At 39.6% G+C, this 22,008-nt stretch overlaps 2 protein-coding genes across 3 annotated transcripts in view; one reads left to right on the top strand and one right to left on the bottom strand.

Moving 5' to 3' along the window:
* Positions 1-18,813, bottom strand: part of insyn2a (inhibitory synaptic factor 2A) — a 37,907-nt gene extending 19,094 nt beyond the window's left edge. The window contains exons 1-2 of the mRNA XM_008437113.3: positions 17,216-18,813; positions 1,739-2,966 (exon numbers count right to left, since the gene is read on the bottom strand). Coding sequence (XP_008435335.1) covers positions 1,739-2,961 — 1,223 coding nt within the window. The 5' untranslated portion in view covers positions 2,962-2,966; positions 17,216-18,813. The remainder of the gene's footprint in view (positions 1-1,738; positions 2,967-17,215) is intronic.
* Positions 1-22,008, top strand: part of dock1 (dedicator of cytokinesis 1) — a 204,575-nt gene that overhangs the window by 106,662 nt on the left and 75,905 nt on the right. The gene's annotated exons all lie outside the window — the stretch shown is intronic.

Below are 22,008 nucleotides of genomic sequence, written 5' to 3'. Positions count from 1 at the left end.
CTTCTGTATAAACTCCACATCCATTGGACAGTAATGGCTTTTTCACAGTCTGGACCTTTTGCTGAGTACTCGCACGTTCTAGATAAACATTTGCGAGTGAGGGATAAAGTTAGACGTAATTTGCTGTCAAGTGGGGTGTTTTTCCGAAGAAATGGAATAAAAGAAAAGTGATGTTTCCAAATAATGTGTATTTTTTCCTCCTTCTAAACCTGAACGTTAGCATTCTTACTTATTCCAAAAATGAAATGTGTGACCATACATCACATAAATACCTGAGGACAATTTAGAGAGACCAGTTAACCCAACAATCCTTTTTTTTTTTTTTGGACTCCTGGAGGAAGGTGGTGTACCCAGAGAGAACACGACTTTCACAGGGAGAACATGCAAACTCCATTCAGAAAGACCCAGTCTGGGATTCGAACCCAGGACCTCCTTGCTGCTGTAAACGATGCTACCAACTACTCCACAGTTCAGCCTAAAGTCTCATTTAATCTTTGAATGAATCTAGTTATTTTATGAAGGCCTCAACAGTTCACTTTAGACACAATAAAAATAAAGGACACATATTCGCCTGAGTATTTAATTATATTGGGTTCTTAATCATCTCGCAGATCACGGTTTAACCAATCATCTGAAAATGGAAAGAGCACGGTATGACCGACAAGACAAGTCATGATCGTCCATCTAAACTGACCAAGAATGTGGAATAATTTGCTTTTTGAACTTTTTGGCCTATGTGCTTATCTTTGTGTGGCTGAGCACTAAAATGATGCAGTATCCTAAACACACCATCCCCACTGTTACATTTGGTGGTGGTAGCTTCATGCGTCATCAGCCTGTAAGAGGTTTAGGCCAGAGAAACAATGGATTGAATTAGATCAAAAGTGAATTAGACCCACTTAAAGTCCAGACCTAAATGTTATTGAAAACCTGTGGCAAGATATGACAGTGGCTGAACTCTGGCACTATTTGTCTAGTCTGACCGAGCTTGAAGATTTGTACAAGAAGATTATACAGACATTTCAATTTAGACATTTTGGATGTTTGTTTAGATGTAACATCCTAATAAACAAATGTATTGCCTTGAGATGAATGGGCATTGAATTCAATTAAAATACGTCGAGGTTTGTGGTTTTAACATAACGTATAATATTTTTCAAGGCATCTGCAAGTATTCTCAGCAGCAGCTGCAGAATATCTGGAGGGAAATTATCATTGAAAATGTCATTACAATGTCAAAGCACTGCAAGGCATGTCTGTAAAAGCTGAAAAAAAATGTTGCAGTGTGGTTTAGTAGCAGCTCCAATGAGCAAAAATAGGATTAGCTTTGATCACAAATGCTGATGTTACCCTCTGACCTCCAGCCCTTTAATACAGTTCCCATTGAACAATTAATTACACTGGGTTTAGCTCATGTTTTCTTAGGTTTGAGGCACAAACTGACTTTCATACATGCCTGTTCTTTCAGATAAAGCAAGTAGTTTTGTTTCAGTTTATTTAGTTGCTAAAGTTGAACTCTTTCCAGAATAACTTAAGTCACGGCTGGCTGCAGACTCATTTTCAGAGCTATATTAATGTCTGGGCCTCGTGTTATTTGTATAACAATGGCTTTTATTGAGCTCTATGCAATTCTCTTTATGAATGTAAATTTCTAAAAAGCTGATATCTTTCTGTGACATAGCAGAAAACAAATGGATGTTTGAATTTCTGGTGTTAAGATGCAAGCAAGGTTTCCTACCCTTCTCTGTGGGCCTCTCCCTTTTCCAGTTCCTGGATGACGCCCAGCAGGACTTTGATGGTCTCCTGACTGGAACTGATGAGGTTTTCCATGGCTTGAAGCTGTGCTTTTACATCCCCGTCCTGGTTTACAGGCACTATTTGCTTGCAGGCTTCTTGTGGTTGGTCGGAGGGAGCCCCATCAGCCTGACTGCCCGTACAACCTGACGGAGGCTCATCCATGCCCCGCATAGGCCGGGCTGAAAGCTGCCCTGTACTGCACTGCACCTGCGTTGTACAGCCCCTGCTGGCTCGCGGTAGAGTCTCGCTAGACAGTCCGTTCAGCTGCAGGCCTTTCTTCCTCTTGCTCTGCACAGACGGACTGTCCAGGCACTCCACCTGTGTGAGAGAGTTCCAGGCGATGGGGCCCGTAACCTTGGAGGTTCTGTCCGGGAGAGTTCGGGACGAGCCTTCCTCCAAATTGAGCAGCTGCCTCTTGGCCAGGCGGTCTACGTCAGACTCCCTGTGTTGTAATCCAGTTCCGGCTTTGGACGGGACGCTGCAAAGCTGGTACTCTCCTTGTGTTCCAGCTCCGCTTCCTCTCGACGTACCCGCAAGGCAGTCTGTGTCTGCAGTGCAACTGAGCAGCAGAGCGTCGGAGCACAGGCCATCAGGTGCACTGTGCTGCTCCACTGTGGCAATGCACTCATTAGTATGGAGCAGAGCCCTGGTCCTCAGGACTCCTCTCCCACTGCTCGCTCCCGCCTCCTCCTCGTCTAAACCCTGCTCAGCCGCTTTGGATTGCTTCGCCTCCATGACAAAGCCGTTATTGTGACCTTTATACGTTTCCACTGCTGCCACGTGTTTAAATGTGTGGCCTTTTTTGCGCTCAAAGGGAAAGGTCTGGTAACGTTTCTTTAGGTCCGGGGACGTCTGGACGCCAGTGCTCCTGGTGACGTTTGGGATGGACCTGCGGGCAGGGACAGTCATGTACTTGCGGTACGCCACTTTGTACGACATTGGCTTGCCACCTTTCCCCGCCGCCTGCAGCTCCGCCTCCCTTTGCTCGTTCTGTGCCTCGCAGATGTCCTTGAAGCGCACTTGCAGGGCTTTGTTTCTCTTCCTCACCTGTCGACTGGCTTCCAGGGAATACTCCAATGCCAGGGAAGTGGAGGGCAAAGGCGGTGCCTCTGAGTCGGACTCTGAGTTGGTGAGCATGCATTTGCTACCCTCCTTGCTCACCATGTTTCCTAAGAGACATGAAGAGAGATGCTTTATAAAAAAAAATAAATAAAATAAAAATCTGTCAAGAATCGCAGAGACAAACAACTTTTCCTGAGTATTACTTATAACAAATAAACACAAACATGCAGGGTTCTGCAGTTGTTTATGCTGCTATTTAGGTTGTTTTTTTTTGCAGATCTATAGTCAGGCTTGAGAAAAGGTTTTCAGAATTGAGTGTCCTGTGTCTTAAAGCAACCCTTTGTTGGAGGGGTGGGGGGATTTTTTTATACTGTATTTAGTCTTTTTATGCTAAAACTTTGCAGGATTATGATGCCAACATGACTTAAGTGTATTGCATGCACCTATCCAGAATGCTCTTAATCTTCTCTATAAAACTAGCAGCTCTGTTTTAGCCTCACTTTCCGTTTTTTATTGTTGGCAATTAAATAAATGTATTACCTGTTGTCTTTATCTCTGTCCACCACTAAGTTCAATAGTGATATTTGCTAGTTTGCTTTTTTTCAGTAAAAAGCAAACGAGTTATTTTAATACACTTTAAATGAACCACATACACACTATAGTGAGACCACTGCATGATCATGCCCTTTTTAAATCAGAATGTAAAATCAGGTTTTAAAACATTTCTGTGCCCTCTAAATGAAGGCACTTAACTCCCATCCCATTCCCAGAGGTGGTGTAGTTACGATAAGTGTGCTGCTGTCATAATGTAGTTTATGCTGCCCTGCTAGTGCACAGTAAATATTACAAATCCCAGAATGTTCTCCAGCTGCATCGGTATGTCAATTAGGACCCATGACCCCCATCCGCTGTTGAGATTTGCTAGCACATCGAGCTACACCCTCCCAAAAATGGCAAAAAGGAAAGATGGAAAACTTGGATTTTATTTGGTTTTGAAGCAGATTGCGAAAGAAAATATGATGCAAAATTAGCAGAAACCGAAATTGAACAGCGCTACAGCTAAATGCGCTTTTTATTTTGTTAGTGGTGATATTTTTGTAGCTTAAAAATGTTTTTGTCCACCATTGAATGGAGTGTCTTTCTTGGAATCTTGGTTTCTTGACATGTTGCTTGAAACCGTAGCATTGTTACAACTTACTTTATACATGCACAACTGCTGAAAAAATCTGAATGTGTGTTAATCTTTTATTTCTGCACCAACATGATGACAACAATTTGCAGACCTTTTGTTTGCTCTGATGAAAATCTTCTCACCTAGCTGTGTGAAATATTTAAAGTGGGTCCAACAGCAGGGTCATCCGTCCTATTTTCTCAGTTAATTGACATCAATATTTGACCACTTGGTGACTCTCACAAACAGTGCATAGAGCATTAACATTCAGCCCAAGATGGTTGGACTTTTATTAAGAAGTTTATTAAATTAAGAAACCTATCATCAAACAACTTAACCTGACAGTGAATTTTATGCACTTCACCCAAGATACTAAGCATATTATACAAAAGAGGGATGCATCATAAGCATGTTTTGCAAAGTCTGCATAATTTCTTTACGTTTAGACCCTAACAAGATTCCCTTGACATCCACCAAAATACATTGCAAGACAAAAACTGACTCCCACTAAATATGGGATGGCCAATTACAGAATGAATCTGTTGCTGATCTAACAATGTTTGAGGTTTCCCAGCTGAATTTCTTCAGTAGTGTCCAAAATAGTACTTTTTTAATACCTGGTGATAAGCAAAAGGACATACCATTGAGCACTGCGCTTCTTTAACAGATACAAAAACGACTTATTTCTTAATCTACTTTCTCATTTAAGAGAAATAAAGACAATGTCAGTTTTTGGTACAACAGAAGCATGAGGAACAGCTAGCAGAGATGATGAATTATTATACCACAGGTATGGTGCTGGCATTGTGACTCTGCAGCGTGCTTTTGAGGCTGATTTACAAAAAGCAAACACGCCACACACTTATAGACGTCGAAAAAGATAGAATATAATTATACTTTATGATGACCGCTCTCTGACAATGGTAAATGATGTTCAGTTTAAACCGTGTCTCCTTTTTTCTCACTTGTTCTCTACTAACTCTTTGTTTCCCTTGTGTTAAATTGTGACATTTTTAGCTCCTTTAGAGAAGAGAGAGTTGGCTGTATTTGAATGTCATTTATCTGCCATAATATTTTTACCTGCAAAAACATCTCTAAATACGGAAACTTGATATTTTGGCAAGAATAATTCTTTCTATTCTCCTCTAAGCAAGGCATCTCTTTCGCTTTCATTTTCTTGGGCGGTATGCATGTGGGTAACGCCCGACTTTCAGGGAGACTGTCACCGGGTGACGTCATCCGTAGCATGTCCCGCCTCCATGAAATATCAGCGGCCCTTGTTTGTGGAGCCAGTTGGCCAGTAGTGTCACTGGGAAGCGAGAGCATAACACAAAAGCACCTTTTATACAAGCTGGAGATGGCAGCCTTCTGCTGTGCAAGCAGATGTTTGTTTGATTCTCGACAGGCAGATGATTACTGAAATGACCACGGCGTTCTGTGAGGAAGCGGTTTTCAGGATGTCTGCAGGATGCTGCAAAGCACTAAACCAATTGGAGAGACTCTCCTGTGAAACGATACTGTACTCACTCTATTAAAGATTGCAAATGCCAGACCTACTCAGAGAAAAGTAATTAACTTCACACAAAGGTGTTTGTATTGAAATGAGACTTTATTGATTAATTGCACACTGAGTGATGTATTTCTCTCAATTTTTTGGGGGGGGGAGACTTATGTTCACAATCTGCACACTATATGCACTCTGTACTTGGATGGGCCTCCTTTTCGATGAATTACTGCGTCAATGCGGCATGGCATGGAGGTCATCTGCTGAGGTTTTAAAGGTAACCCAGGTTGCTTTAATAGCAGCCTACAGTTTTCCTGCATTGTTAGCCATGGCGTCTTTCATCCTCGTCTTTATAATAGTCGATAAATTCTAATGGGGTTTAAGTCAGGGCACTTAGCTGGTCAGCCGAGCACAGGGAGACCACGCTCAATAAACCAGGTGTTGGTACATTTCGCAGTGTGGGTCAGATGCCAGTTCCTGCTGGAAACTGAAATCAACATCTCCATAAAGTCTGTCAGCAGTGGAAAGCATGACAGTGACTTTGGTCTTGATGACATAAAATGGACAAACACCAGCAAATTACATGGCTGTCCAAACAATCACCAACAGTGGAAACATCATACTGGATGTCAGTTATCTTGGATTCTGTGTCTCTGCACTCTTTGATCTTAAATTCCATGTAAAGCCCCATTTGAAGAGGACTTTGGACCACCCAGCTAGTTCACTTTATTTATGTTACACCAATACACAACATGTCATCTTCAAAAAAGTCATTTTAATTCAATCATACATACAGCTCAGAAAATATTGCTACCAGAATGTAAAGTAGGAGAATTCAGGCTGGATGTCTCCACCCTGGCCAGTCCTTTTCCAATTATTACCCCCCCTGTCCAGCATACAAAGCCTTTCTTTTGAACAAAGGTTTTTTCCTTGTTCTTTTGTCTCTTTGAACATGTCAGCGTTGTCCTTTGTCTCCTTAGCTCAGGTAATATGCTTCTAGTGGTGTCACTGTTTCAGGAGTGCCTTAACTCATAAAATGTGGCAGCTGTGGCTCATGTCCTGGATATGCCTAGTGGCTCTTAGAGCTCTAACTAAAACCCCAGTTTGTACTTTGTATATGTTTTTTTAAAATTCTTCTTGCAGTTATCCCTATTGCTTGTGTTATTTCTACCAGTTTTTTTCCTTCACTAAATTTTCCAGTAGTTTGTTTGGACATACCCAACTTCCTAAAAAGTGACCTCAGTGGCCCGTGGAGTGTGTCAGTGATTATCTGCTGGATGACTATGAGGCTAACTGTCTATCCTATGATTCTGCAGGTCGTAGCATTAATGATGCTGTTTTTATTGATCTTGTGAAATACTTAGGGATTTTATATTTTCATTACTCAACAACTAAGCTACATATTTTTTTACCTTTTCAGCTGAATGGCTGAAATAAATAACATTTTTTATATTCGGCATTAAGTCGTTCCAGTGTGTTGTATATTACTTTCCATACCAAGCAGTTTTTTTGAAAGGAGGAAAAAAAGGAAAGGAAAGGAAAAAGAGGATTATAGTTGCTGTGTTTTTTTTTTCTTTTTCTGAGAAACCTGTGTTCTGTTGAGAAAAAATTATTATCAAGTGGTCCATTGTAAAGTATGAATAAAATTAACTGAATGACTCCTGACCTCTTTGCCATTAGGTTGATTGAGCTGAGAAAGTAGAGAGTCACCAGAATGTAAAGTAGGAGAATTCAGGCTGGATGTCTCAAACCCATTCATTTTCCAATTATTACCCTGACTGTCCGGCATACAAAGCCTTTCTTTTGAAGATCTTTCTGTGTTCTTCTGTCTCTTTGAATATGTCAGCGCTATATCTGTTCATCTGCAAGACTGTGTGCTCTCCTGATCTCTCGCTGCCAGTGTCCTCTGCATGTTTGTACAGATGGTGACATTTTCAATGGGAGATAAATGCATCTGACATGCTCTCTCCGAATGGACTCTCCGAAGAATTCTGCCTTGTGAAACGAAACCCTGCATTTATTTAACCTTAGAGGACCTTCTGAATTTTAATTATTTCAAATGTGGCAGATTGTAGATTTAGCTTTTCAAAACAAACATAGCAGATCTTTTTTTTTCCTTCTTCTTCTTTTTTCAAGCATAACAGTGCATATGCAGTTGGATGTCGTCGTATCATATTTGCACTAGAGCGTAATCCTTTCTGACACATCGGCACCATAGGCTAAATGAAGTGTTCCGGGCTCCACATATCTGATTTATTACCCATTGGGATCAGACCCCGGACGACCGCTGCAGCGCTCGTTTCTCACCTCTGGCTGGAACACCACCCCATGGCCTCTTCCATAAACAACACAATTCAGCACATAAGCTCAGATAGTTGACCGTTTTTTTTTGTTTTTTTGTTTTTTTTATGCACGTCTGCTCCTTTTTACATCTAAGGGCACGTTTGTCAAGTGGACTGACCCACTATTTTCTACCCAGACCTCGCAAAAACAGATCTCGTCGAGTCACATGCCTATGGCTAAACACATCAACATGCTCACATCTGACCTTGTTCTAGAGGCACAGCTCTCTTCCCTGTCAGTCAGGCACTAGGGGCAACTGTTTGGGCATTTGCTGGGAGATTATTGCATTTGTCCTCAAGTTACATCTTTGGAGTACTGCAAATTCAATCTAGGTCATTATTTCTAAAAAAAATATATATAAATAAATAAATGTCTTTATAAAAAGCAAAGTTGCCCTTTTTCCCCATCACTCATGCTCATTTAAGGCATCACACCTTGAATTAAAAATGACTTCTCATTACTTGCATTTTTTAAACTCCACATGAGTCAGCAGAGCCGTGAACGTCACTCTGCTGATTTGCCTGTGGGGAATCTATTAAATGTGCAAATTTTAGTGTCCTCATTCAACCCGTGGGGATAAAGCATCTACCGTAACTTCTAGGCTGACTAGTTTTGTTTTATCACTTCGGCTCCACCAAAGGGAAAATCCATTAATATAACATGCATCACAAAGCCGAATTTATTAAACGCAAGAACCATGGATATACATGTCAATTAGAGGCAGCAATGCAACAGCAATCTTTTTGCTTAAGCTTTTTAACGTTGTGTTTCTGGCAGGCTTTTTTCCATTATCCTCATTTTTCTTTCTCATTAACAGCTAAACGCTGTAAAGAAAACTCTGAAAATATTGCAATAGTAGTTTAGTGGAAGTGGAACAACCCTTAGCTATTTACTCATGTTATCTGATTACATTAATTTTACTTAAAAGCACTTTCTTATAATCTGAACCTGTTAGTTCTAGCTGCAATGCAATTGCTAAATGCTACTATAAAATTAAAAACGAAATGGCTAGGGGTTAGCTAACGTCAAGCTTTCAGAACCTTCTAAAACCTTTGCCAAACTGTGCCTGGAAATACTATTTTCCATTTTTGGAAGTTGGGTATTGCTAATTTTAAGTAAAAAACAAAACAAAAATAATAATAATCACAATCTGCTTTATTGGCCATGCTTGTGTCCACAAACAAGGAATTTGACTTCTGTTTCAAGTGCTCGCAACCTCCAAGACACAAAGTATAAAGACATAAACTGGGTTGCTGCTGTTTATTGAAACGATGAGTTAAGAAAGTATCTGTGTACTTTTATCCTTGACTTTGTAAAGTATGCTTCCTAATGTCTATTCCAGATGCCAGTTATGTCTCTTAAGGTAAAAGAAATTCGGCATAAGCAGTAACCCATTTCTGCCGCCAGATTTACTGCATTATGAGAGAAGCTTGTTGTCACAGTACATAATATGTAAGTAGACCTGATCTCTCAATGAGAAGTATGTTAATCTCATACTTAATGAGTGTTATAGTTTTAAAGTCCATAATTATGTGAAGTCATGCAGATAAAGAAAGCAAATAGCTTTAATCTGACTCTTTGCTACATGAAAACAATCCCCTCCGCAGTTTCATATTGTAACAGCTCAGATGCTCCATAAAGAAACGACTGACAGCATCATCTCAGTCATGGGGGTTCCCAACTCCTCAGTAATCCATCGCTATCGTTTCTTGTGTTGTTTTCATCTTTTATTCTCTTTTGTCGGCTTCTGCTCATAATTACATGGGGCTTAGTCGAGTTTTGAAACATCTTTGATTCGTCTTTTAAAAGCGCTCCGATTATGCAGTGAAACAAAAAAATTGTTGCTGGGTTCTCTTGTAGTTGCACTGTTGATTTATTGTTTGGATTCTCACTTTATTCCTTGTCTGTGGTTGTAATGTACTATGGTAAAATGGATTTGGCGCTGTAGAACTAAATGCCTGTGCAAGTCAGTTTTGAGGGATAACATTAACACAGTGCAGCAAATCTTTTGTCAGCGAATGCCAGAAAATTGTACTGTTGTAGGATTTTAGAGGATCCAGCAATGTCTGACCAAGCATTCTGTTTTACTGCTCTGTTCAAAGGAAGTAATAATATTCTCATAGTCTTAAAGTAGGAACTGGACATGTTAAAACGACTGAGATTTTGATTGAAATGATCAAATTAGTGATTTGTGCCTTGAAAAAAGGTTTTAAATATATATATATATATATATATATATTTTATTGAAATGAAAAGAGAACAGCTTTAAATGTTATGTTGAAGAGCAACAAAATTAGCAGGAAGTAGCTGGAAAAAAAAATATTTTGGAGCCACTTTGGCCAAAGAAGGCAAAAAGGTCCAAAATGATGGTTAATACTGTGCAAACAACTTGAATACTATTTTTAGTTTTCCATTAATAGACAAAAAGGCCCTGTAATCTGTTTCGACTCAGAATAACTGTAATTTTAATCAACGGGAGATACGGCTTGAGCAAAGGCCTGGTATTTGTTTGTTTTTGTTGGTTTTTTTTCAAAGTTGTATGTTGCTGTAAAATATTTGTTTTGTGGAGATTTTATAAAAATGATAAGATGATTTAATGTGGAATTATCATAATTTACAGGACCTGTCTAAATATTTAAAGCTCAATGCTGAGCTAAAATAAATCGGATCTTAAAGCTTTAAAGGTTCTCTGGCCATACAAATTGAAAACTGCAATCCTCCATTTCACTCTTCCATTTATTGTGGAGGTAAAAGTGTGTCAGCTGGAAATACATGCATTACCTGCTCAGGAGTGTGTCGACAACATGCAGTTAGCTTAATTGAGAGGATTAAAAGCACAGCTGATACTTACATTCCCATAAAAAATGGCATATCTGCCTTTTGAGTTAATGGCATTTTGAGATATTCAACCACTGTCTTTTTGATACTCATGACCATATTGAATGCTTAGAGTGGCTGAGGTGGAAGTGGACTTATTTAACATCTACGATCACTAAAACTGGATATGGAGGATAGAACAATAATTGGTGTTTGGGGAAGAAAAATGAAACAAGAAGATGGCGTCAGCCAAATTCTGCCTTTTCAACTCTACACAGTTGTATACTGTAAATTTCCCTTCATCCCATGCAGTATTTGCAACCTGGACACTTTGTAAGCTGTGTACATACCTAACTATTTAGACAGCTGGATTTTCTTTTTGTCGTTTCTTAATGTTTTCCCTCTCACCCAAGGATTCTTCAGATTTGAACATTGGTAGAAAGTTACAGGCTAATAAGTTATAGTCAGAGCAATCACACTAACTGTGCCATTCAAGCAACTAATGGTGGTGTTAGGGCACATAAGCCCTACCCTCTGCTCAGCTCAATGTTTGGGTCGTCGTTCAGGCGTACCCCTAATGAGTTGGTGCTCACGTGTCCTATGGTATGAATTGTTGGGGAAAAAAACAAACAAAAAAAAACAGCTGGAGATATGTCAAAGCTGCATAGGAGGAATTTAAGCTTCTGAGGTTTAAGTTGTTGAATTTTGGATTCTCATATTTAACATGTTTGACTTTGTTCACTCCTCTCTCAACCTAACCAATTCCCCTATGCTGGTTCTGCACATTGCTGTTATAAAACAAGTGTCCCATCTTTGAGATGTGGATAAACTGCTGATTCTTGCTGCCGTTTAGTTTCTTCAGTTTACAAGTCTGAACATTCATCCGTTCATCGGTGTCATATGCATGCATATGACACCGACGACCAATACCATGTAACAGAAGCTTTTTTTTTTTACTAACTTAAAGAAAATGGTTTTTAAGTGCAACATGCCAGCACTTAAAAACAAAGTAATAGGAATATAATTTATGGTAATGTCTGCATCTGGGATTCATTGTAGTTTTGTGACTTGTTTGCACAATTTTCTTAGTTATTGCCAAGCCTGTCCATTTTTACGGTATTGTAAAGACTGTATACTGTTCATGAGACTCTCATTGAGCCTCCTATTCTTGTTATGGGTGTTGTGCACATCTTCAGAAAATGTTCCCCTCCCCTACTGTGTAAGGCACTAGAAATTACAGTCATAAAAAGATAACATGGTAGTCTGTATTTATGGGCTTGTCTCATCCTTGGACTGTAGCCTGCAGACACTGTAGCCTTATTATTTTTTTACTCACCTGGTCCCTGCTGAATAGTGCTTGTTTTTCTTGGTACGTCCCCTATTCCTGGTTGCTAGTCAACATATGTGTCGTGCTGGTGCCCAGGTGGATTCTTAAGAGTTTGATTAATTCTCAGGAAGCCTGTCCATACATCAGCGAACATGGCGTCTGCCGTAAACGGAGTGCAGACCTGAGGAGAGGATGTGTTCTGCAGTGGGCGCCTGCTCTAATCAGAATGCATCAGATGACTCTACCTTTTTGCAGCTCTTCATCTTTCAATACAACAACCTATCCTTTGTGTCTTTTCATGCTTTTTTCCCCCCCTCATATTCCTCTCTGTTGCCTTCTCTCTTTTTGTCTGTCTCGTTCGTTGCTTTAAGTTTCACACTGGCTTCAAAGCTCATAGGCAGCTAAAGAACTCCCCTGCCGCTTTCGTATAGGCATCTCTTGCAAAATAATTAAAAAAAACAAGACATTGACAAGAAAAACAGCAGAAAGAGGAAGGGGGATGGGGGTTTGAAGAGTAGAACAAACAGGTGCAGGAAGAAATAAGTTGTCACTATGTTTGGGTGGTGCAGAGTTGGGTGGGAGTAAAATGGAAAGGGACTGATCTGAAAAAAAGAAAGTGACAGAATGGATTGAGATCTGAGCTGAACATTAGTGAAAGATCACAAGTCACAAAGATACCAAAAATCCTCTTGTCAGGTAAAGAAATAGTATTTTGAGTCACCCTAAATCATTCTTAGTTATTTTTATTGTGTAAGTAAAGAATCATGCTGAAAAAGATAATTATACAAGTTTGTTTCTTAACAAATTCAGCCAAATAAACAGTTAATCTCTTTGCGCAGATGGTGCACAGAAAATCAAATCTAAAATCATAAAACGGAGCCAAAGTTTTACATTCGGGGCATTCAGATGCAGATTGCGTTGTGCTTTATGTGGCTGTGCCAAATGTTTGGCTGTTTCATGTAGCTCTTTTTTTGTGGTAAAAATCTTGTTTTTTTTTTTTCTCCCTAAGGTGGTATCTTCGCATACCAAACCCACTGAGCACATTTGCAGTTGTCATATTTTACTATAAGAGCTTTTCAGATAAAAGTGAATTGGGAGCCACTTTTTTGGGCCGTTTTTGACCAGATTTGACAGCCGATGAGCTAAACTAATTTCATGTGAATCTAATAGTCCATTGTAAGAAAATGTGATTATTCATAAGTGATTTTCCATTTTACTCAAGATGAGGTCTAAGGGATAACAGAGTCACAAGGAAACCCCCAGAGATCCCTCTTCTCAGTAACTCTCTCCTCTCCATTCTTGGGTTTCCCAAGGCATTCCCTGGCTAGAAAGGGAAAAAAAAATGTCCCTCCAGTAAGTTCTGGGTCTGCGCTGGGAGAGTTCTGATCAGATTCCCAAACCACCTCATCTAAATCCTTTTGATGTGGAGGAGCAGCAGCTCTACTTTCAGGGCGCCTGGAATGAGGCCTAAAGGATCTCTTTCTTTCTCTCTTCTTTTTTTTTTTTTAGCTTTGATACGTTACTACTTTGAGAACACACAACTGTGTAAAATATTTTTTTGCACCAGACTTTAATTTTAAATAGTTTTTACATTCATAATGTCATTTTTAAAAGACTTATAAACAGTTAATAACACCATAATTAGATACTTACTAAGAAACATTTTATATGTTTTTCTCAATAAGCAGTTGTGGACAAGTTCAAGGGAATATTTATGCATTGATCCAGAATCACTTTTTAGCCAAAAGCAGCTTATTTATCTAATTTGTGGCTCTTTAACTGTTGCACTAGAACTGCATCTTATTTTGCTTTGTAAATGTAATTATTAGTCATTGATGAGGGGAATGTTATTGCCGAGTGCTACTAAAAAGCAATCCTTTAAAGGGTGACATTGGTTTTAATATAATTGCATTTTAATACCTGCAGAGGTAACTGTAATCAATCCCATAACTATTCTGGCTGGCCTTATAGATCAAAAATATTTGGCTCTGCTTAACAATTAACCTGTCACCTCCAAAGATGTTGACCCTGCGGTTTTGTTCTTCACCGTCTGAGAATCAATAATTTGTGTGTAAAAATAACCTCAGAGCTATTTATTAAGTCCTCAACCTTGCTCTGGAAAACATGCAGCAGCTAGGAAACTCTGACTCGCTTTTGCTTCTTTCATCACCAAGCATGCAGCAGGCAAAGTTCATTTAGTCTTGTTGGTTTATGTGTTTATTATTATTTATTGTTGTTGACTCCCAGGTTCCCATAACCTCTCTTCCTTTTTTTTATTCTTGTCATTTTTCTTTTCTTATGATTGTTGCAGCCTCTCCAATTTGTAGTGATGGACCAGATGCTTTTTGTCGTTCCAGTAATTTCATAAAATCAGTTATGCCACTGCAAAAAATAACAAAACAAAACATCTCCTCTTTTAGCCCAGAGGTTATTCCCCACATCACATGGCAACCAGACCCACAGCACTGTTTGCCTTCATCTGTTTAGATATTTGTGCTGAAAAACGACTAGATTTTTTTTAAAATGCCAAATAAATACTTAGAAATGATGTTGGCAATCTGTCTCTGAAATATATTTATTTCAAAATCGATCATGCTTTCAATAATGTTTTGCTGACTCTTAAATTCAACAAACCCAGTTTGAAACCTTAAATACTCTAAAATATTTAGATATTGCCACAAGGGCTGAGAATACTGTTGTTTTAAATGTGTCTATTGACAGATTTCTTTTTCCATCTACTTTTTCTTTTCTTGCTCTAAAACCTCTTTCTGCTGAGACTTGCTTGATATAAATGTGCACTATGAAGTTTACTTTATACTGTAAGAAAGAGAAGGTTAAGTCGGTGAAAATACATCAACTAAAATTGACAAATTATATTTAACTTGATCAAGTTAATAAATATGTCTATATCTAATTCAGAAAGCCATTCAGTTGGCGTTTTCGTCTGTCTGTTTTGGTCCGTTTTGTCTTGGCTCATTTAAAGACGATATAAATTCCACCAATTCTTCGTATCGACCTCTGGGCCATTTGTAGCATCTGCTGACTGGGCCGCTACCACGAAGCAGAGTGAAACACATGCTTTACACACTCACACATGCACTAGCTCACACCGACACCAAACACCCGGGAGAGCTCAGGCGTGAAGACGTACAGCGTCAGTCACATGAAAAAAAAAAACAGACTTCCTCCTCAGACACCCTTATGCACGTTTCACCTGAGCTTCATGGCGCTCCCTCAGTAAAAATAAAATAAAATAAAAAATCAGACTGGTAATTAATAATCCTATTAGCACATGAAAGGCAACATCTGGCTTGTTCCAGAAGCAGTCATTCTTTCATAGGGCAGTAATTTGTTTTCTGGATGAATGAGCATCAGTCCCGGTGAGGCGGAGGCCATGGGAGGTGGAGTTGCACTTCGACCTTCATTAGGACGCGATCTTTGCAGGCTGAATGTAAAAACACTCACTTGAGGAAGAAGTTGACTTTTTTTAGGCAAACTTAAATGCTTCATATCACTAACCAAATCCATCTACAAGTTTTAAATGCCTTTTATTTGGATGGATGAAAGAAATAGATTTCTTGTCCCTGTTGAAGGGAAAATAAATCTATTTAAGCCAGCTTATTGATTTCACCACTGCCTAACAATTGGTTATTGTTTGCCTAACAGTTATCAAATTGGTTTGATAACTACCAACGAGCCTTTTACATAACCGGGGAGGAAATTTAGCCTGCAACTTCTGCAGGATTATTTGAAGATTTTCCAATAATCAAACACCCCATCTTAAGTTCAGACTTTGACTATGCCACAGCTGGCCCAGATCATCACACTTTCACAACCATGTTTTACTGTCTGTGTAAAAAAAAAAAAAAAATCTGTAATTTTGTTAATTTTTTGCCCCTCTTTTGTCTCACTGGTCCAAAAAACATTTCTTCCCAAATTTAGGGAATCACTAAGATTCTTTTTGGCAACATTTTGCCCAGTCTAATTCTTTTTGCTGATTCGTGAACACTGACTGATGTAAATGTGGTCTGTAGTGCTTCATGTGTTCTGCTTTTTTTTTGTGACCTCCTTGGTGAGTCAGTGATGCAATCTTGGGGTAATTTTGGGAGTTGATCACTCCTGGGAAGATTCACCACTGAACACTGTTCTGAATGTCTTTAGACTGAGGTATACATTGTTGCTTGTTGAGATGTATCAACCTACTTCATGTTGTCAGATTGGTTCCATTTGAATGATTTGGGTGGGGCTTGTAACAATTACCCAATAAGTTCCTTTTTTAAGCTTGTGACGCAGAAACATTCCAGTTTCCAACAGATTGAAAGGTCAATATTTCTTCCTGCTCAGTTTCTCAGACATAAAATGTTGTCGTTTATCTTTTTTTTTTCCTTCCATCTTTCTTTTTTTTGGGGGGGTTTGTTGAAAGTGAACCAAAGCCGTAAGGGAGAGATGGTGTCAGAGCAATGACAAGAGCCATGGTTGAAAGAGAGACAGAGCGATGGATCGGAGGAGAGTTGTGAGGATGACTGTGACTGGTGCTGGCTTTGCTGTGTGGAAGCTGAAGGACATTGGAAACATGAAGGTTTTCTCTTCATCATTCCTCGCCACACATCTGCAAACCCCACCTACTTCCGATCTATAAGAAGATGCCTTGATTATCTTTTAGAGTCAGCTCTCACTACCTCTTCGTTCTGTGTACAAAACTGGTTTGAATTTTTGAAGGAAATGCTTTGTCTTTCTGTTTTTTTTTTTTTTTATTTAGATAGCTTTCCGTCTCATGCAGCTGCAACATCGAGAGGAAATGCAGCATCATGTTAAACCTCTTTTATCTGTTTATCTGATTGAGTCAATTTGAATGTGCATCAAAAATGTCAGATGCAAAAAAAAAAAAAAAGAAAAACTCACCTCAAATATTTTAACTCAGTTTCTCTGAAGTACATCCTACAGCAAATCCTCTTCAACGTTTACCACATCTACAAGTCTGATATTCTCTTCTGCTAAACATATTTAATTTTTCATCAGATGACTTTAAGGGGAAATCATCTGTAAAGATATTCCTTGCTACCATATTCAAGACTTCTAGATTTCCTGGATTTCCCCTCCATCCGGAGGTTGTTTGAGCAGACTTTCCTCTCTCGCAGATGCAGACTGAGTAATGAAACACAAGAGAGGACGAGAGCAAAGAGGCGCAACTCACCTCAGACTGAGCGATGCTGACGTAAAAGATGCGATAGCCTAGATCCCTGCTTGTGCCCCTGCATGCCCGTTTCCCTCAGCGGATTAGAGGCGAGCTGGAAGAGGAGGCTTTTCCATGGCAGAAGTTGAGAGGACGCGGAGGCATGCGGAGCAGCAGCGGCAGCAGCTGTTGGGAGTACTTGTCGCACATCCGCGTCCTCTGATCCTGTGGCGTCCGGACTGAGTCAACACTCCTCTGCCCCTTCGCACCGTGCCGATTGCTTTCACTCACTCACGTCTGAATGCATGCACGCTCACACTCGCTCACACACACGCACTCACACGCAGAAGCGCGCACGCGCGCGCTGTAGCTGAACTCCGGACACCTCAGTGGCGGAGCCCACGCAGGCAGAATATCCCCATCATGCCGTCGCAGTTCCGCTGTCTGGCTTTCTCCTCTTTTTCTGTTTGCGTGTGTCTGAGTGTGCATGAAGGTGGGTGAGAAACACACAGAGAGAGAGAAAGAGAGAGGGAGGGAGTGAGAGAGAAAGAGAGAGACGGGGAGAGATTAAGTGATAAGGGGAGGGAGTATGGGAAGCAGAGTTGGAGGGAGGAGGGAAGGTTGCGATCTAGAGCTCCAAGGTTTGGCTTCATCTGGCAGCTTCATAAAGTTCTTGGTGATCACGATAAGTTCTTCGTAGTTTTATTTTTGCTGTACTTTTACAAAAATGTATTTCTTACGTCGTACCTTTCTGGCATCTTTGCATCAAAGACAGCAGCAGATGTGTTCCTGATGTGCCGGTCTGCATGCACACCTGTGTCTTTAATTCCATTGTGTTGCCCGGCATCTCCATCGAGCCGTGCCTGTCAGGTGGGATCATTCTTCGGAGTTTCATTACAAGACCGTTCACCTTCTGTCAACTCACTTTTTCCAAGTCCTTGGAGCTCTCCTCCTTTCGTGTGGGAAGACGATTCCATCTGCTTGTCCCTCGCTCTCTGAAGCTTGTTTGCCTGATCTCTTCTCAGCTATTTATCCATCTGTCATAGGCGAGGCAGTAGTTAGCGCCTGTTTGTTCACAAGGAAATCTGCTTGTCTTTCCAAACCTACTTAGATTTGTAGTGTGCCATAGATGGAATGGATGAACAAATGGATTCCTCGACAGGAAAGGGCTGGCATTTGAATTTAAAAAAAAAACTTCAAGATGTGGAAAAGTATGGAAAAGGAAATTAGAGTGTGGAAAATTTTTGTATTTTCAGATTTTATTCCCTATTCACTGGTTCAAAACATTGGATTAATTGATCTATCGCTCCTTCCAATCATTCATTCATCATTCTTTGATTCATCGGACCATCTGTTTTTACATACATCCTTTCGTCTATTTATCCATGCATCCATCTCTTCATCCATCCATCTAGCCATCTGAACTAAATGGAACTAAATTAATTCTGACCTTTTGTGTTCATGCAACTCCATTTTGAGATTTTAACCATGTACAACAAACACTTCATGTGAAGAGCAGCAGAAAAGTGCATAATTAGTGTCAATTGAAAGTTTTTATCAGCAGCCATTTTGCTGCTGTTTGTTATACCATTCATTCATTCATCCATCCATCTAGCTAGCCCTTTGCTCGTTTGTCTATTCATCCATTCATTCTTTCATGCATGCATCAATTTGTTTGTCCATCCACCAACACATTTGTTTGCTTGTTTCCTCATTTGTCCATCCATCCAACCACCTTTTCATCAGTTTTTCCATTCTGGTATTGATTCTTTTGTTCTTTTATTCATCTGTTCATCTTTGTGTCCAACTGTGGACGGATGGACGGACCGTCTGTCCGTAGGTCCGTCCATCCATTTACCTGTGTCCATCTGACTGTCCATCCATCCATTGATCTGACTGTTTGTTCACTCATCCGTCCATCTGTCCAGCCATTCTCTAACTTCCTGTCTGGTTTGTGGAGGTCCAGAACATCACTGTGAACCTTAGGTCATCAGCCAGAAACATGAGCCAAACCCTCAAATGAAGACCACCAAACCAGCTAGGTGCCTCCGTCTTCAGCCCTCCCCTGGGGACCCATGGGAGGGGCACCCACACCAATACTCCTCTTGAGCCAGTGCAGAGGAAGGGCCCTGAACAACAGAAGGCCTGCACTCATACTTAAAGCCAGATCACTTAACTTTACAAAGTAGATGAAAAAAAAAAATTTCAAAACTTTGAAAATCAAAGTGGTTAAAAGTTTTCATTTTGAAATGAAAAATCGATATGAACCCTAAAACAAAAAGAGGGAGAAGGTTAAATTATTCTCCCTCCATAAAATCCTAATCACATCAGAGTGTCTGTGTGAGAAACCAGCTGACTCTTTTGGAGACGGCGCTGTCCTTCGGTGTCGGGGAAAACCCGAGCTCTGCTGGAAGCCTCAGGTCTCATGATAATGAGCTGCGGCTCTACAGACAGCAGCTGCTACCGAGTGTGTATGCGTCTGTATGTGTGAACGACTTCATAGCATTACTTAACAGAGCAGCGGACAGCTTCACAGCTTTCCTTCAGCAAAGTATTAGAAGATCTTTCACCTCTCAGGACCTGTGAAGTCATTGTGTGTATTATTAGTTACAGGGTCAGAAATAAAAAAAAAAACTGTCTCTAAATGTTGGATCTTCAATGTGCTTTTTATAGCCGTTTGTGGTTGGCTTGTTCTCTAACCCCATTTTTAATCAAATCTTTTGTCAGCTCCTTTATTCAGTCTATTAAAATCAGATTGTTTTTATTGCTTTTCTTTATAATTGCTGCTTTCTTGTTTATCAAAATAATCATACAAACTAGTTTTGAAGAAAAGTAGACTCTGGGAGGAAACCGTTTTCAAGGTCAATCTGGGGTCCACTGAGGGGTAACAATGGGTTCCAGGTTATGCTTAGTTCGGTGAAAATCGAAAACACTTAACTTCTTTTAAATATTTTATCCTGGAGATAAAATAACAAAAACAACAAACATTCTTACATATTTTTTGATATAATAGACTTAAAAGTGAAATTTTCCTCAAAAAATGTTTTTATCTGTCAAGTCTGCCGTTTGCAGTCTTCTGATCAATCACAGGTCTTTAAAAAGCCAGACCTTCCAATTCCGATATTGGTTAATACCATTTTATATATATATATATATATATATATATATATATATATATATATATATATATAAACTGGCACTGTCAAGTGTTAGAGGACAACAGTACACTTTCAATTTTCCAATCTCATTTTATTTAAAAGCATTGAGCAATACACATGAACAACACAAACTTGTTTTAGCTGCACATGAGGTACTTCTCTCTAATATGAATAGTTTAGAGCAGTGGTCTCAAACTACAGTCCTCGAGAGCCAGAGACAAGTCTATTTTAGAAGTCTTAAATTTTTTAATGCTATATTTGTCCATCAATTGCTTATGCTGTTCAGGAGAGTTCATATATAACATAATTTGTATTGAAAAAAACAGCTGTCAGTGAAATTCTTTTATATGTTTCTGTTTAAAAGCAAGCAATATAAGCTAACTTGTGTGCAAAAATAGTTTATTCAGATCCCAGAGCCATGCAGAACAACAGAACACACATTGACTAAGCGGATGTCTGGTATCCGCAGGTATTAGAAACCAAAGCCGCTTGTGAATAGCAGAAATCTGCAAATACTTGACCAAGTGCAGAACTCAAAGGAGCTTTCAAGATCAAAAAGAAATTTGTTCCTGAGTTATTGTTTGCCAGGTGCTTAACAGTGCACCAGCAGCACATCACGGTTGTATCAAACTGGCTGCTTATTTTAGACTGACAATAACACATCCACCTCAAAGCTTTGTTACTGCGCTTCCAAGCCGCGAGAGGCTGCAATTTTAGCACAGGAGAAGGCTGAATATATTCAGTAATAATGTGACAATGGCAATGTCTGGTATTTTACTACCCAAATTGATGTCACTTTTTAATGGCTATAAATTGCCATCCTTGTTAAATATCATGTGCTTTAATGTTCTTTATTCCTAAACCAGGCCTACATTATTTTTCTATAAAGACATTTCCACCTTGCATTTCTGACAAATGTCATTAATTTTTAAGATGCAACTGAAATACTGCTCAAGTTTTCATTGTCTTTTTGCTAAAAGCTTGTTCTGCTTTCATGCTAGCTTTTACTTTTTCTATTTCTTGGAACAAAATTTGCAGTAGTTGCCAAAGAAAAAGAGGAACATTGTTTATTTTCTCAACCTTTCTCAATTGCAAATATTTGCAGTTCCTCCCTTGCAAATATTTGCATTTTTAGTTGAAGCGGGTTCGTTACCAATCTGTCACATCAGCTGGTTTGAGTGTATTCAGCCACACAGCATGCACAAGAAAGTTGACTGTCATTTCTGTGTTGAGTTAGATTCCTTGAAGGAGACGAGAGCTGTCAGTTTATTCTGGCCGGGTAGCGCAGCAGTCATAGGAGAGGAAAAGGAAGAGATTTTATTTTATTTTTTACTTTTTTTCTGCTGTGTGTGTTTGAGAGAGAGCGTGTGTGTGAATTTAGAGGCTGATATGGTGTGTCTGTTGGGCAGCAGCAATGTCGCAGGAAGTCTCTGCCACTGACAAGAAGCCGAAAACGTGTCCACCAGATATGTCAGAGGGAGTGTGTCCCTTTCTGCTGCAATTCCTAAAGGTCTTTTCATCAAAACTACACCAAAAGAGGAATCTAAAAATCTCTTATGGAGGGTTAAAGCATATTTACCAAAGTCTGAACTTTGACTGGGCCATGCCAGCACAAAAATATGCACTGAACTGCGTACATTGTAGCTCTGAATGGGT

The sequence above is a fragment of the Poecilia reticulata genome, chromosome 19 (genome assembly GCF_904066995.2).
Source record: "Poecilia reticulata chromosome 19, P_reticulata-male-v2, whole genome shotgun sequence".
Classification (NCBI taxonomy): domain Eukaryota; kingdom Metazoa; phylum Chordata; class Actinopteri; order Cyprinodontiformes; family Poeciliidae; genus Poecilia; species Poecilia reticulata.
The sequence above is the reverse complement of the archived record's forward strand: the minus strand, read 5'-3'. Positions and strand labels throughout refer to the sequence as shown.